Genomic DNA, 14,253 nt, shown 5'->3' with positions numbered 1-14,253 from the left:
CTCCCTCCCTCTCTGTCTCTCCCCTCACAGATTGACTATACCGGCTGTAGCATTAACCCTGCTCGGTCCTTCGGCTCCGCGGTGATCACCCACAACTTCACTGACCACTGGGTAGGCGGTCTTGGGGCTACCCTGTGGAGGGGGGCGAGAGGCTTTCTACCTCACAGTCAGCATGACCCACCCATGAGCTGCTCTTCCCCGTCACGGGGGCTCGGGAGACAGCTGGGCAGAGGCACTGTGACTGTTGCACAGATAAGGCCTGAGATGAGGGTGAGGTCAGGTCACACAGTGGAGGGCTGACCCTGCCCTCCCAGCCTATACCTGCCCCCTCATGACCTGGCTCCCCATCATTCCAGCAGCATGGGTGACAGCATGGATTTGAGTCCTGGCTCTGCCACTTTCCAGTTTCCAGAGCAGGCTGCACACCCTCTTGGAGCCTCCATTTCCTGAGCTGTGTGATGGGAGTATGGTAGAACCTACCTCATGGGGCTGCTGGGCAGATGAGAGGAGCCAATACTATAACCTAAGCTCAGCACCGAGCAAGGGCTCCGTGGATTTTAGCTATTGTGGATGCTTTTGTTCCAGGCTGACCTTTTATCAAACTAAACCATCTCTGTGGCTGTTGTGTTACCTATACAATAAAAATGAGTGTGTGCACACACATGCACACATACACAAGCTATTTCTGTGGCCCTACTGAAGCTAGGGTGGCCAGTGGCTATCCACAAGAAGAAGCTAGTACTGACCAGTCCAGGCTTCCTGTGCTGAGTCACACAGAGCCAAGGAGATGCCCACCACCACAAGCAGTGTGTATGGGCTGCTTCTGGGGCGCTTGAGACTGGCACGCTTATTAAGGCAACAGGAAGTCTCAGAGAGGGCATGTCATTGCCTTCCCACACTGAAGTGCCGACACCATGTGGTTGGAGGCCACAAAATCCTCCCTAAGCCCAAAAGTCCTTCACCCCTAATGGCCACTTCTTCCTTTTCAGTGGCTGTCGTGTCAATTCTGACTCACAGTGATCCCATGTGTACCAGAGTAGAACTGTGTGCCACAGAGTTTTCAATGGCTGATTTTTCGGCAGTAGATTGCTAGAATCTTTCTTCCAAGCTGCCTCTGGGTGAACTCGAACCTCTAACCTTTCTGTTAGCAGCCAGATGCATTAACCTTTTGTACCACTTGCCGCAGGTGCCTGAAATCCCACCCTTAGTGCTTCATGCTTTGGGGTTCAGCATTGCCCACCTCTCTCCCAGGCCTCAGTGAGAAGAGGTTAGAGAGAACACTTCTAATGTGGCAATGGTAGAGAGAGGAAACCAGGGAAAGCTTTCCAAGGGCGGGGCAGACCCGATGCCCTCTGAGCAGGCCTATTCTGCTTCTAGATCTTCTGGGTGGGACCGTTCACTGGGGGAGCCCTGGCTGTGCTGATCTACGACTTCATCCTGGCTCCGCGCAGCAGTCACCTCATGGATCGCTTGAAGGTGTGGACCAGCGGCCAGGTGGAAGAGTGTGACCTGGATGCGGATGACATCAACTCCAGGGTGGAGATGAAGCCCAAATAGAGGGGGGCCTGGCCCAGGCATCCACTGTGGGGGCAGGGGCAGGGGCGGGTTGGAAGGAGGGGAGGGGTGAACTCATATTATAGACACTCTGACAAGCTGGCCAAAGCCACTTCCCAAAGATCTGCCAGACCTTCATGGTCAAGCATAATTTTGGGGTGTTTCTGTCACTTTCTCTTTCTCTGTTTTCTGGCCTCAGGGCTTCCTGGGGACCAAGATTTACCAGTCATCCACTCCTTTGAAGTAATGGAGGAGGTGAAAGAGAGGGACCTGCCTGCTAAGTTGTCCCCTCAGGGTGTGATGCGAGGTGTGCCAGAAAGTTCCCCCTCGTCCCTAAGTTGCTCACGAACTCACCTACCACAGGTGCCTGGGGTTCCACCATTATTGCTTTGTACCTTTGGGGCATGGGCCCCCTTCTCCTAGCATGCACCCTGCGGGTGCTTTGTTGGGGAGAGATCCCAGGTGGTGAAGTGGTAGGGGCCAAGTTACAATCTTCCCCCTTTATGTTTAGCTTGCTCCTAGGGCCCCTCCTCTTTGGACTCACTGCATGCCCTTGGGATCTCCCTTGTCTCGGGGCCTCAGTGACCCCATCTATACAATGGAAGGGTTAGAGAGGGCTACATGGTTCTGAGGCCCGTCTCTAAGTGTCTCTAAGCATAAATACAACATGGGTCCTAGAAGATACAGTCTGGACCAGCGCTTCCTCTTCCACTTGCCCTGTGTCTTTCCCCAAGTATGTAGCCGTGTCTATACACATATGTTTTCTTGTGTGACACACATACATGTTTCAAAGCAGAGACTAACAAGTAGTCTAGGTCATGGGAAGTCCAGGTCATGACCCCTATGGAGTGGCTGCACCAGACCATGAAGGCCATTTAGAGGGTGAAGGGGGAGGACCAAGTTCCTTAACTGAGTTTCAGTTGGTCTTTTCCACCTATCATCTGGGTAATGATTTCAGTTCTCCACTTGACAGCACAGCGTAGGTCGCCATTATGAACGTGCGTGTGTTAATTAGAGGGCAGTTGGGTTATCTGAAGCCCCAGGCCTGATGAGGATTAACCCATGGGGGGCAGATGCCCTCACTGGATGCAGAGGGATCCCCAACCCCACTGGTGATCCTGAGGGGGAGGAGCAGCCCCCCCTCCGCCCCCCCAGTTGGAGGCATTGGGGCAGTGGGCTGCAGCATGTCCCTCCTAACTCACCTGGGGGGAGAGTCAGCCTTGACATGATGAAGTTCACTACTGGTGCAGCCCAAGGGCAGTTCTGAGCCTGAGTCTGCTTTGGGGCCTGGATTCTGCACCTCAGCTCTTTCCACAAGTCCATTCATTCCACCAGGGCCAGAGCAGTTCAACCGCCTGTGACTCAAGCCATGATTGGGAGGAAAACCGGGAGACGCAAATGACCAGGAGACCCTTAACAGGCACCGACACAGCGTGACAGCTTCACACTCTACTCTCCATTACCTAGCAGGGACTTCTAGTCCATTTAACAGTTAAGGAAACTGAGGCCCAGGGTCCCACAGCTAGATAATGATGTAGCCAGGTCTAGCAGCCAAGGCCATGTCTGGCTACTCCTGGGACCATGAAATTGACCTGGCTCTTTCCCAGCTTCTAGCTTCCTGCCTGGGCAAAGGACAGAGCCAGCAGAGGTGAGAAGGGTTGTGATGGAGGGGAGAGGGTGGCAAACCTGCTGTCTGCCTGGTTCTGCCGGCTGCGTACAGAACTCTGCATCTACCTGCTCTGCATATATGTCTCTCTGGAGTTGAAATTTCTTTCTATGTTAAGGAAATAAAGGAAAATGACTTGTAAGGTCCTCCAGGCTTCTTGCAGTGTTCTTTTTTTGGTGCTGTCCCCACAAGGGATCCCTGGACCTGAGAGAAGATCGGGTCCCAGTCCAAGGGGCCCAGTCTGAGGGGAGCCATTGTCTGCCACATCCCAGAAGCCCATCTGAGGGATGCATAGTCCTGCCCAGGGGAGCTCCATTCTGAAGGGAGGCACAGTCCTGTCCTCATAGCCTCAGTTAGGGACGCTTCCTGGGCCCAGGGGGATGACTTTGGAGATCTGGGGGCAGGTGGGGTGGTAGGGACTCTGACCAGTTTAAACGGGGTGATTCTGGAGTATGGAAGAGATGGGGTAAAGCAGGATTGAAGTCTGACATCCCCAGAGAATTCCAAAGACTGTCCAGGCCTCCTTCCTTCCCTTACTCAGTCACACTGCCTGATCCCTCCTTGTGCCTGCACTGGGCACCGGAGCCCGCACACTGGGTCCCAGGGAGCTCAGTCTCGCAGAGGAGACAGACTGGCCCATTGGAGTTGAATGAGACAGTGTGTATAGGCGCCCACAAGGGTTGGGTGGCCCCAAACTGGTTTTAGAGCATCAAGAAAGGCTTTACAGGGGTGGTAGTGCTTAGTTGGGTCATGAAGACGACTTTCAGTAGCTAAGAGGGAAAGAGGAATTTAGTCCCTGGGTTCTTAACCTTGAAGGTCTCAAGGGCTCCCCTACTCCTGAAATCACATTCCATGTTCCTTGAGGATGTTCATTTCTCTGTGGAGCATCTGTGGCTTTCATCAGACTCCCATGGGGTCAGCCCAGACAGACAGAACCTGAAAACAGGGGTCAGAGTGGCCTAGACTGTGTCCTGAGGGTGGCAGGAAGCCCGTGAAGGGAAGAGTCCCCTCTGTCCCACTCCTGCCTCAGCACCTGTCCCTGTGTAGTCCCTGTGTGGGCTGAAAGAGGCTGACCAGCCCTCCTGAGCCCACAAAGCCTCTTCCCACTCATGGCCTCCCAAGAATTGGGGGCAGAGCAGGTGTGGGTGTCATTGTCAATAGAAGAGGGAGTGGATACTTAGAGACATCACGGGTCATATCAAAAGTCCCAGGACAAGCTTATATCAAACTGAGATTCGGACCCAAGCTCCTAGTCCCCTTCCCCCTCTCTTCCCATACACACACACACACACACACGCACACGCATACACACACACAAGGTTATATTCTCAAAACAGGGCCAACTACACTGGGAAACTAAGTGCTTGAGAATACGGAAGGGGCTGTGGGCAGGCTTGTGCCTCTGCTGAGGCCCGGCATCTGGGAGGCTCTGAGAGACAGAAATCTTCTGGAAATCTCACCAGACCACATAGACAGTGCTAGGTCACTCCAGTGACACTCTCTCAGTCCCCATTATGGCTCCGGCCAACTACTCCAACCCCAGCTCATCTGCCTGGATCCTGCCCTGCCCCAGCTCCATTCCAACACTTCTAGAATCCTAGTGTCAAGAGGCGGGGCCTGAAGAAGAGGGAAGGAACTCATATTTCTCAAGCACCTACTATGTGTGAGGAGCCTACCTGGGACTTTACATGCATTCTCTCTAATCTTTTCAGCATTCTTGTCAGGAAAGATGACTGCCCCCTTTATAGAGTATGCTGAGGCCCTGAAGGAGCCCTGGAGGTGCAGTGGTTAAGCATTGGGCTACTAACCAAAAGGTCAGCAGTTTGAATCCACCAGCCGCTCCTTGGAAACACCATGGGGTGGTTCTACTCTGTCCTATAGGGTTGCTATGAGTCAGAATCGACTCGACGGCAAAGGGTTTCATTGGGGTTTGGAAGCTGCTAAAGATGAAATGATTGGCCCCAGGTCACACAGCAGGTTGGTGGCAGGGTTGGGATTTGAACTCATTTACACTTTGCTTCAAAGATGGAGCTCTTTCCTCTACGTGGTGCTGATCCACTGTGACCAGCACTGAGTTAAGCTCTGGGCCAGCCTGGCAGCCAGGTTTCCTCTGTCCACAGAGTGAGAGGAAGGAGAAAAGGAGGAATATGGCTGGCTGAGGAGCCTCTAGCATCAGGAGAAGCTGCGTTCATTCCAAGGCCAGCTGAGTGTGGTGTCCTTTTGAGACACATTGGCATCACCTGGCCCAAGGGCCCAAGGCCATTCCCCTGGCACTGGTCCCACATCAGCTTCCACAGCGCTCTTCACCCCTCTTCTCTGGATGGAAAATGTCTGATGAACTTGCTCACCTGAAGGTTGTCCTCTCCTACCAGAAGTATATGAGAAGGGGCGGGTCAATCCTGCACCTTGAGGGATAATAATACACTATTCGTTACCCACTCAGATAGCACTCGGGCCTGGGTGCAATAGCTTTGAGGCTGAAGCTGTTCCAGACTTCTTCTCATCTTCCAGCCCCAGGGCCATCCCTGACTGTGCTCTGCTAATGTTCTGTCCAGCCCAGCACAGAGAGGTTTTGGGAAATAACTGAGACTAGGGTGGAGCTCCTTGGGGAATAGGAGCCCTTTTCTGTTTTGTTCATCAGAATTTAACGGAGAGAGTACATTTCCTGAAAGTTCCATGACTCAACCCTTGCACCAGGCTGCATCCAGGCAACTGCACACATGAGGTCCTTTAGGGGAGCACACATCACTCCCCTCAGTCTGGGCCCTCCATGGGCCAGACCACAGGTTGCTTCCTCCATGTCCCAGGCCCAAGACCTGCACATGGGGTGCTTCAGCTGGCCCAGAAGGAACTTAATGTGCACTTGGCCTAGAAGGAAGCAGAATGTAATATAGGAGCCACCGAATTCTGGAATATTTGTGTCTCCATTAAACTCACAAGAGCAAAGAGTGTGGTTCCACGACTGCCCCCACTTATTCTGAGGCCTCCTAGGAACCCTGGCCCAGATTGCACAATTTTCCAAAACACTGTTCAAGTTATATCAGAGAGAATGTTAGCCAGGTCCCTGTGATGAATGTTTATATCAGACTGAGGTTGCATTTTAGCCACACATACATGATGTCAAGCATTGCATCGATCAGTCTCAGATTTCAGAGTCCAGGAATTTGGAATCCTGGTAGACACGGGTTTCCCTTTTGATATCTCACTTTCTCTTTCAGGATTAAGAGGTTTCCTCTTTCTAGACCTTAGAGAGGTGCTAAGAGGTCTAAAGGGAGGAAAATTGATCTTTGAAACTATCCTAGGATCAGTCAACTGGTTAAACAGATGCAATGAAGCTTTGATGTGGTTAGCATCCCATAACTCTGGCCGTGATCCCAGCATCATTATTCATCTCAAAAGCTCGTGGGGGCTGAAGTGGGCCTGAATGAAAGGATATGGGTGGCTCAAGGCACCCAGAACTGTTATCCATCTCAAAAGCTCACGTGTGCTCAAAGAGAGCCCAAATAAATAGGTGTAAGTGGCTCAAGGCAGCCCCTTAGCACTCGGCCTCAAGAACCATGGTGACTTTGGAGGATTTGATAGATGTAGGGCTTCCCTTTTGGGGTTCCTGGGCTGGTCCTCAGGGTCCCTGGAGCCAAAGCCAGAAGCTAGTCTGGAAAAGCACTGGAGCAACTGGTGCCAGGGCCCTGCCCAAGGCGTGGCTGGGACACGTGCTGACCGTTAGGATTTTTCCACCCCTCCTGTAGGTCACAACTTCACTGGTCAGAGCCTCTCAAGGAGGGGGATAGTGATTAATGTTTTATGGACGAACTGCTGGGCATGATGCCTTGTTTTCTTTAGGTTTAGAATACAATGAGGACCATGCGTGGAATTTGCTGCTGAGTGGGGGCCAAGGACCCAAAGTTGGAGATGTTTACTGTCCTCAGTGCAGAAAAGGGGGCACTTCTGTAGGCAGGAAAAGTAGGTGGGGCCCTCCCCTAGAGGGTTGGACTTCCCCAGCCGTCCAGGGACAGTTAGTCCCCAGCAGCACCTTGGGCCCTGGGATGCACAGAGATCTACGGGGAAGGGTATCCAGCAATTTTAATGAGATCATCCTGCTCAGGTGATTCTACCTCATCCCAATAAAACCACATTCTCTGCATATAGGATCTTGTTTATGTTTTTGTTCTTTCTAGTGTATTGGTGGGGAACGGGGTGAGAGCACAATTGATCTTTAACTGTGTGGGCCAGTATGGCCTCCCCTGTCCTTAAAATATTGAAATATTTCCATCTGCTCTGAGCCCTCCAAGCACTCCCCTCACCCCTGTGGCCTCCTCAGCTACCGTGGTCCCTCTGCAGTCTCCCCTGGGTCTTCCCACAATCCAGCACTTAAAGGGTTAGCCCCTAGCATCCGAGGGGCCTCCAGGACCCTGTCCAGCACTACAGCTGTGGAGTAGTTCTGACGGATTGGTGCCTGTCATGGATTGAATTATGTCCCCCCCAAAAAATGTGTATATCAATTTGGTTGAGCCACGATTCCCTATAGTGTGGCTGTCCTCCATTTTGTGATTGCAGTTTTACATTAAAGAAGATTAGGGTGGGATTGTAACACCCTTACTAAAGTCACATCCCTGATCCAATGTAAAGGGAGTTTCCCTGGGGTGTGGCTTGCACCACCTTTTATCTTACAAGAGATAAAAGGAAAGGGAAGCGAGCAGAAAGTCGGGGGACCTCATACCAACAACAAAGAAGCACCGAGAGCAGAGCGTGTCCTTTGGACCCGAGGTTCCTGCGTAGAGAAGCTCCTAGTCCGGGGGAAAACTGAAGATAACGAGGACCTTTCTCCAGAGCCAACAGAGAGAGAAAGCCTTCCCCTGGAGCAGACGCCCCGAATTTGGACTTCTAGCCTACTGCGCTGTGAGAAAATAAATTTCTCTTTGTGAAAGCCACCCACTCATGGTATTTCTGTTACAGCAGCACGAGACGACTAAGACAGTGCCTTTGCCATACCAGGCTGTTAGATATTTTACACGTCATTCCTGGGTGGGAAAGAAAGTAGTCCATTCATATAAGAGAAAAAGTGTGTGTGTGTGCACGTATGTGTACGTGGTTGTTGTTGTTACTGCCGTTACTGCTCAGTCCTACTTATGATCAGTTGAGGATCGGACCGTTACGATCCATAGGGTTTTCATTGGCTGGTTTTTGGAAGTAGATTGCTAGGCCTTTCTTCCTGGTCCGTTTTAATCTGGCTGCACCCCTGAAACCTGTTCAGCATCACAGCAACAAGCAAACCTCCACTGACAGATAGGTGGTGGCTGCGTATGAGGTGCACTGGGCAGGAGTTGAACCTGGGTCCCTTGCATGGAAGGCTAAAATTCTACCACTGAACCACCACTGCCCCAATTGCGTGTGTGTTGTTGTTATTGTTATCTGATGTTACTGCCCAGTCCTGCACCATCACCAAGATCAGTTGTTGATCAGACTGTGGTGATCCATAGAGTTTTCATTGGCTGACTTTTGGAAGTAGATCTCCAGGCCTTTCTTCCTAGTCTGTCTTAGTCTGGAAGCTCCCCTGAAACCTGTTCAGCATTATAGCAACAAGCAAACCTCCACTGACAGACAGGTGGTTGCTGTGTCTGAGGTGCTTTGGCCAGGAATCTAACCTGGGTCTCCTGCATGGAAGACAAAAATTCTACCACTGAATCACCACTGTCCCAACGTGTGTGTGTGTGTGTGTGTGTGTGTGTGTGTTGTGACGGGCAACTTACTACGGTTATACCCTATTTGGATTCGTTCTCTGATCTGTCCTAGAAGCTTCCGAGTGATTTTCCCTCATGGGATAAGGCCTAGCCCTGGTTTTGTATAAACTCACATGCCCAGGGACTCTGATAACTCTTGCAGACTAGCCCATGACCAATTCCTTCCACTCAGGCAAAGGCTGCCCACAATCTTCCTGTCCCTAAGAGATGTCACCACAAGGTGCTGTACTCAGTTCGCCTAAAGCCAGCCTGCCCCTCATGTTGCATATTGGCTTGAGAAGGCTGGCTTGGCATGCAGTCCATCGACAGGGAGTGGCATACATTTTCAATATACACAAGCAAGCAAATAGATCTATAATTTGGAAGGAGAAGAATATCACCAGTTGAGAGAGGAAAGAAAGGGAGGGAGAGAACGAGCCTCTTTTTGAGCTAACTCAAAGAATTAATAAAGATGAAAAGTTCTCAAGGATGGGAGCCAATGAACATTCTGAAAGTGGCCAGTAGATACTGTGGCATCTTATAAATCTTGAGCTTTTTTTTTTTAACTTAGCTAATTTTTTTTAATAATGCAACTTGAATAGGTATATACACCTTATGCCTCTAAGGAACTCAAATAGAAAACCAAAAACAAACGAAACATATTAAACCAGTACAATTTATACTCATCATGTAAGTTTTAAGTTGCTAGCTGGACATGGTGTTCACATCATGGGGGCTGTTATACGTTTTGGATATTACTTTGTGGGCTTGTGGGTGGAGGCGGTGTGTTCTATTCTGAGAGCAGGGTCGATCCCGTGAGGTCTGGCTGCTTACACTGATCTGTGTGGAAGCCTGTGCTTTGACTGAGGAGCCGACAGCAGTTCTTCTGGGTTGATCAAGAGCTTCGTTACTGTCTGCCAGGGGTGACGCCATCACCTCACAACTTTTGGACTGTTTGTTTGGGCTCCAAGGAAACCTTCCATAGATCTAGCGTGAATCCTTGAACAATAAAAAACCAAATCAAGCCCATTGCTGTTGAGTCGATTCTGACTCAAGGCGACCATGTAGGAGAGAGTAGAACTGTCCCTGTAGGATTTCCAAGGAGAGGCTTGGGATTCGAACTGCCAACCTTTTGGTTAGCAGCCGCACTCTCAACCACTGGGCCACCAGGGCTCCTCTGTAAAGATTACAGCCTTGGAAATCCTATTGGACCGTTCTATTGTGTCATGTAGGGTCACTGTGAGTCAGAATCAACTTGATGGCACCTGACAACAACAACAATCTTTACGGAAGCCACATCTTTCTCCTGTGCAGCCACTGGGTGGGTTCGAACCGCCGACCTTTCCATTAGCAGCCTAGCACTTAACCACGGCGCTACCAGGGCTCCTCTCTTTGAACAAGACGAGGGCACTTTACCAAGATCTGGTCACAGAGTGTGCAGAGATCTGCTGAGTTCAAGGCCGTTGGTCTTGATCTGTCAAGCTGGGCAAAGCGAGCTTCCTGGAGTCAAGTGGAAGTTTGGGCTCCCTTGCCCTCAGTCGCCACATTCGGGCCGAGGACACCAATGTCCACCATTGATCGTTGCTGTCAGACCTGATGTCTAAACTCAAGTCTCCTCACTCAGATTGGTTACACATGAGGTTTTTTTTTTGAAAGTGATAATTTTTTTTTCAGTGAGAAATGTGTAATAAATTTTATATCTGATGAGAGTGCTGGCAGCCTCCTTATTTTCATTTGTCATGCACCCTCAGCTGACATGTCCTGTGAAGGTTGAGTTCCATGTTTAAGGAGGTGCAGTGTGGATGGAGTTGGTTTTATGTCTGGGTGAAGTCATTGACCGAGAATGAGCGGAAGAAACTTGGAGTCTCCTGAGTTGGGTTTCTGAGGCAGCCTCTCCCACCCCTCCATAGCCACAGGGTGTGACCCTTAATTCCAACAGGCTGCCCGGCATTGCCAACTGCCAAATACATATCTGCAATCTGAAACGAGCCTTCATGGCTTCCTTTTCGAGCATTCTGCCTCTCAGTACGTTTGCCTCCATTTCTGGGTCTCAGCAGCAAAGACATGGACACAAGGCATTTCGCTGTCCTCCTTATCCCTGTGTCTTTTTGTCTCCTGCCTCACTTTACCCCCTCTCTTCTTCTGTCTACTCTTGTGCAGACCTGAGGAGGTGTCTCTGCTCACACCCTGTGGGAGGATTCCTGGGCCCTGAGGTGAGATAATCTGTTAAACTGTTCGTGAAGTTCCCCGGAGGCGCTGATGCGCCTGGATCATTACCAATGGACTAGGAGCACCTTCCATCTGAGACGAACTCCAAGAATTTCCGCTGCTGCCAGTGACTTCCCGGGCTGGGAGGAGCAGCTGCATCTGCCTCCAAGAATGTGGGACCTAGAGACACCAAGCCCAGGAATGCCTCCATGGGCCACAGCTTCAGTTCCAGAAACTTCTGAGGGCTCCCAGCCCCCAGCCCACTTCCCACCTTCTCCCTAAGTTTGAAGCAAACTCTGGCAGCCCTGGCGGAGATTTTCTGGATGAAAAAACCTAGAGAGTTAGATATGAAATGGAGGTTAGCAGTCCTGGGGATTTTATCAACAGGTACCATCTACTTTCTTGGCTAAGGACTGAGTGAATCGGCTCAGGTTGGTCACCTGCATCTGCGGTCCTCCCAAAATGAAAGCACCAACTCCTGGGGCTGTTAATGGGTTTTCATGGCAAGGGGGCCAGTGGCGAGGTCAGTTTGGAAACCGCGTCACCCTCTTGCAGATTTGCCCTTCAAGTTAGTATAGTAGAGGTTCTGATAAGTCCTGCAATTAAAAAACAAATTCACCTTACTTTATTCAAGCCAGTGATCATCAAACTTATTTGCCCATAAAACCCACCTTTGGAAGTAACTCCTATTACCATTTCAGAGAACCGGTTTTCTACAAAACATGTGTTAGAAATACTGACCTGAGCATTATCTCTGAGGGACCCTCAAGCTTTCAGATTTTGCTATTTAAAACCTCAGGTGGCTTAGTTTATCAAAACCTCTCTTGAGGGCTGGTATGAGGGAAGAGGGAGGGTGGAGAGGTTTGGAGTTTAGAGTGAGGGCTGAGAGGGTAAGTGGGACAGGGAGGCAGGTAAGAGGGTTTGTGTGTGTTTGTGTGTGTGTGCATGAGACAGCTAGAGATAGAGCAAGAGAACAAGAAATAAGGGGCTGGGGTGGGTACGTGCAGTTTCAGAGATGGGGGGTAGGACCCTCCGCCTGGGAGTGACTGACTTTCCCTCTGGGCCCATCACTGGTTAATCCCTGTCCTGCCTTGCTCTGCCGCACTGGGAGCTCGTCCAGCAGCAGCTGCCTGGGTGCTGCTGGAGAAGGGTGCCCTGGAAGAGCCTCCATGAATCACTGACTGTCTTTCCACTGTGCCGGAGCCAGCTGGGGCTGGTGTCCATGACAAGCTCCTAGGGCTGGGGCAAAGGTGATGCAGGCTGGGGGTGGGGTCCAAGCTGAGCCAGAGCCTGCTCCCCAAACACAAGCCCATCCAGGGCCACGGGCATGGGCTGCATACCAAGGAGCCCCGCGCAGGAACAAGACAGCGCTGGTGCATGTGAAAGGAGCCCCATCTAGAAGCTGGGGCCCAGAGTTCTCGACTTACCTCTGCCAGTGACTTACTGTGACCTTGGATGAAGCCCTCCTCTTCCCTGGGCCTCAGTTTCCCCATATGGACAATGGAAATGAATCCAAGCATCCCAAAAGACCCTCCCAGGTCTAGGATTCTACCCCTAAGGCTTTCACAAACTTGTGCCTGGAAGCCTCTCCTGGTGTGTTGGCCTTGAGGTCTTACCATTCATATCCCAACTCATAGTTGTTCAGCTCTGTCCCAAAGCTCACAAACACCAAGCTTGCTCGGGACTGCTGGGGCTGGGGTTGGGGAGGGATACTCATAGGGTTAGGGGACCCAGGCATATTCTTGGGAGCTCTAAGATGCCTGGGGCACCTGACACCCTCCAGGGCCTCTGCTATCTGTCCAACTCTGAAAGGTGCAAGACTCCGCTGAGGTTGGGGAGGCTGCTGTGCTGGCTGCCATGTCCCTGCCTCTTGCCTCTGCCACTCACTGCCTTGCTGTGCAATGCTTGGCAGCTTCCCCTGCTTTCTTCTTTGGTTTGTCCGTAAAGAAGTACTGGAAGGGGAGCTGGGATTGGATCACTTCAGGTTCTGACACTGGCAGGGCCCTGGGCTGCCATCCCACCCTCTCTCTGTCCTGGCTGCAGAGCCATGATCCAGCACTAACAGACTTGGCCCTCATTCCACATGCCCTGGAACTTATCCTGTGGAAACACCATCCAGGCGCCTTGGCCCAACTCTTCAGGAAGCCGCCAGAGAGGCCCCTTCCCAGGGATTAGCACTCCCAGGGGACCATTTCCAAAGCTCTGTCCACGTGCCCTCCTCCTGCTGGATACTAATCCCTGCAGGCCCAGCAGCTCAGGCCCTGGGGCTTAATGGACTGAGGACGGAGTCAGGAAGGGGCGACGGGGCTCCTTAGTGGGCAGGAGTGGGAGTTGAGGTTGCCTGCTTGCCTTGGGTGTCCTGTTACAGGGGTGTCTGCAATTGGGAACTCTGGGTACCTGGGGGTGATGATGCTAGGAAGCTGGCTAAAGGCTGGAAGTGATAGATAGTTGACCAAAGACTTCATGCCTACAATGCCCACTGTAAAGCTGGAAAAACTGAGGCTAGAGAGAAGAGATTGGCCTTAAGTCACCCAGTGGCTTAGTCCTGGAGCTGGGGCTAGAGCTCTTTTGGCTGCCTGGTGCCTCCTCTGGCCCTTATCTCTAGTGGCCTTTTCCTGTGGCTGTTTCTTGTTTCACCCTTTGCCCGTCACTGTGGGGCCATCCTAGCCCATCTCTGCAAAGGCTTTTACAACCCCCCAGAACAGCTTGGAACACAGCAGGTGCCAAACAAGAGGGCCAGGCTCTCTACATTCCACGCTCCATCACATTCCCTCTCTGCTTGTCTGCCCCGATGCCCTTCACTGGGGAGTCCCCAGAGACCCAGTGACAGGAGTGAGGGAAACATTTGATGAACAGATGATAGGAGATGGGATGAAAGGAGAGGAGAGGAGAGGAGAGGAGCGGAGAGGACAGGAGAGGAGAGGAGAGGAGAGGACAGGAGGGGAGAGGAGAGGACGGTAGAGGAGAGGAGAGCACAGGAGAGGACAGGAGAGGAGAGGAAAGGACAGGAGAGGAGAGGAGAGGACAGTAGAGGAGAGGGGAGGAGAGGAGAGGGGAGGAGAGGAGAGGACAGGAGAGGAGAGGACAGGAGAGGAGAGGAGAGGACGG

General features: G+C 51.6%; 1 protein-coding gene across 3 annotated transcripts in view; it reads left to right on the top strand.

The window, feature by feature from the left end:
• AQP1 (aquaporin 1 (Colton blood group)) overlaps positions 1-3,345 on the top strand; it is a 14,797-nt gene extending 11,452 nt beyond the window's left edge. The window contains exons 3-5 of one of the 3 annotated variants that reach the window (XM_023739608.1): positions 31-111; positions 1,378-1,476; positions 2,890-3,345. In XM_023739608.1, the coding sequence (XP_023595376.1) occupies positions 31-111; positions 1,378-1,476; positions 2,890-2,991 (282 nt within the window). In that variant the 3' untranslated portion in view covers positions 2,992-3,345. Of the gene's footprint in view, positions 1-30; positions 112-1,377; positions 2,040-2,889 lie in introns of those variants that run through there. The other 2 variants (XM_004385329.2, XM_004385330.3) reach the window with 2 other exon arrangements.
• Positions 3,346-14,253: the final 10,908 nt, after the last annotated feature.

This window comes from Trichechus manatus, unplaced genomic scaffold (assembly GCF_000243295.1).
Source record: "Trichechus manatus latirostris isolate Lorelei unplaced genomic scaffold, TriManLat1.0 scaffold00137, whole genome shotgun sequence".
Lineage (NCBI taxonomy): Eukaryota > Metazoa > Chordata > Mammalia > Sirenia > Trichechidae > Trichechus > Trichechus manatus.
Note: the sequence above shows the minus strand (reverse complement) of the source record. Positions and strands in the feature narration are given on the sequence as shown.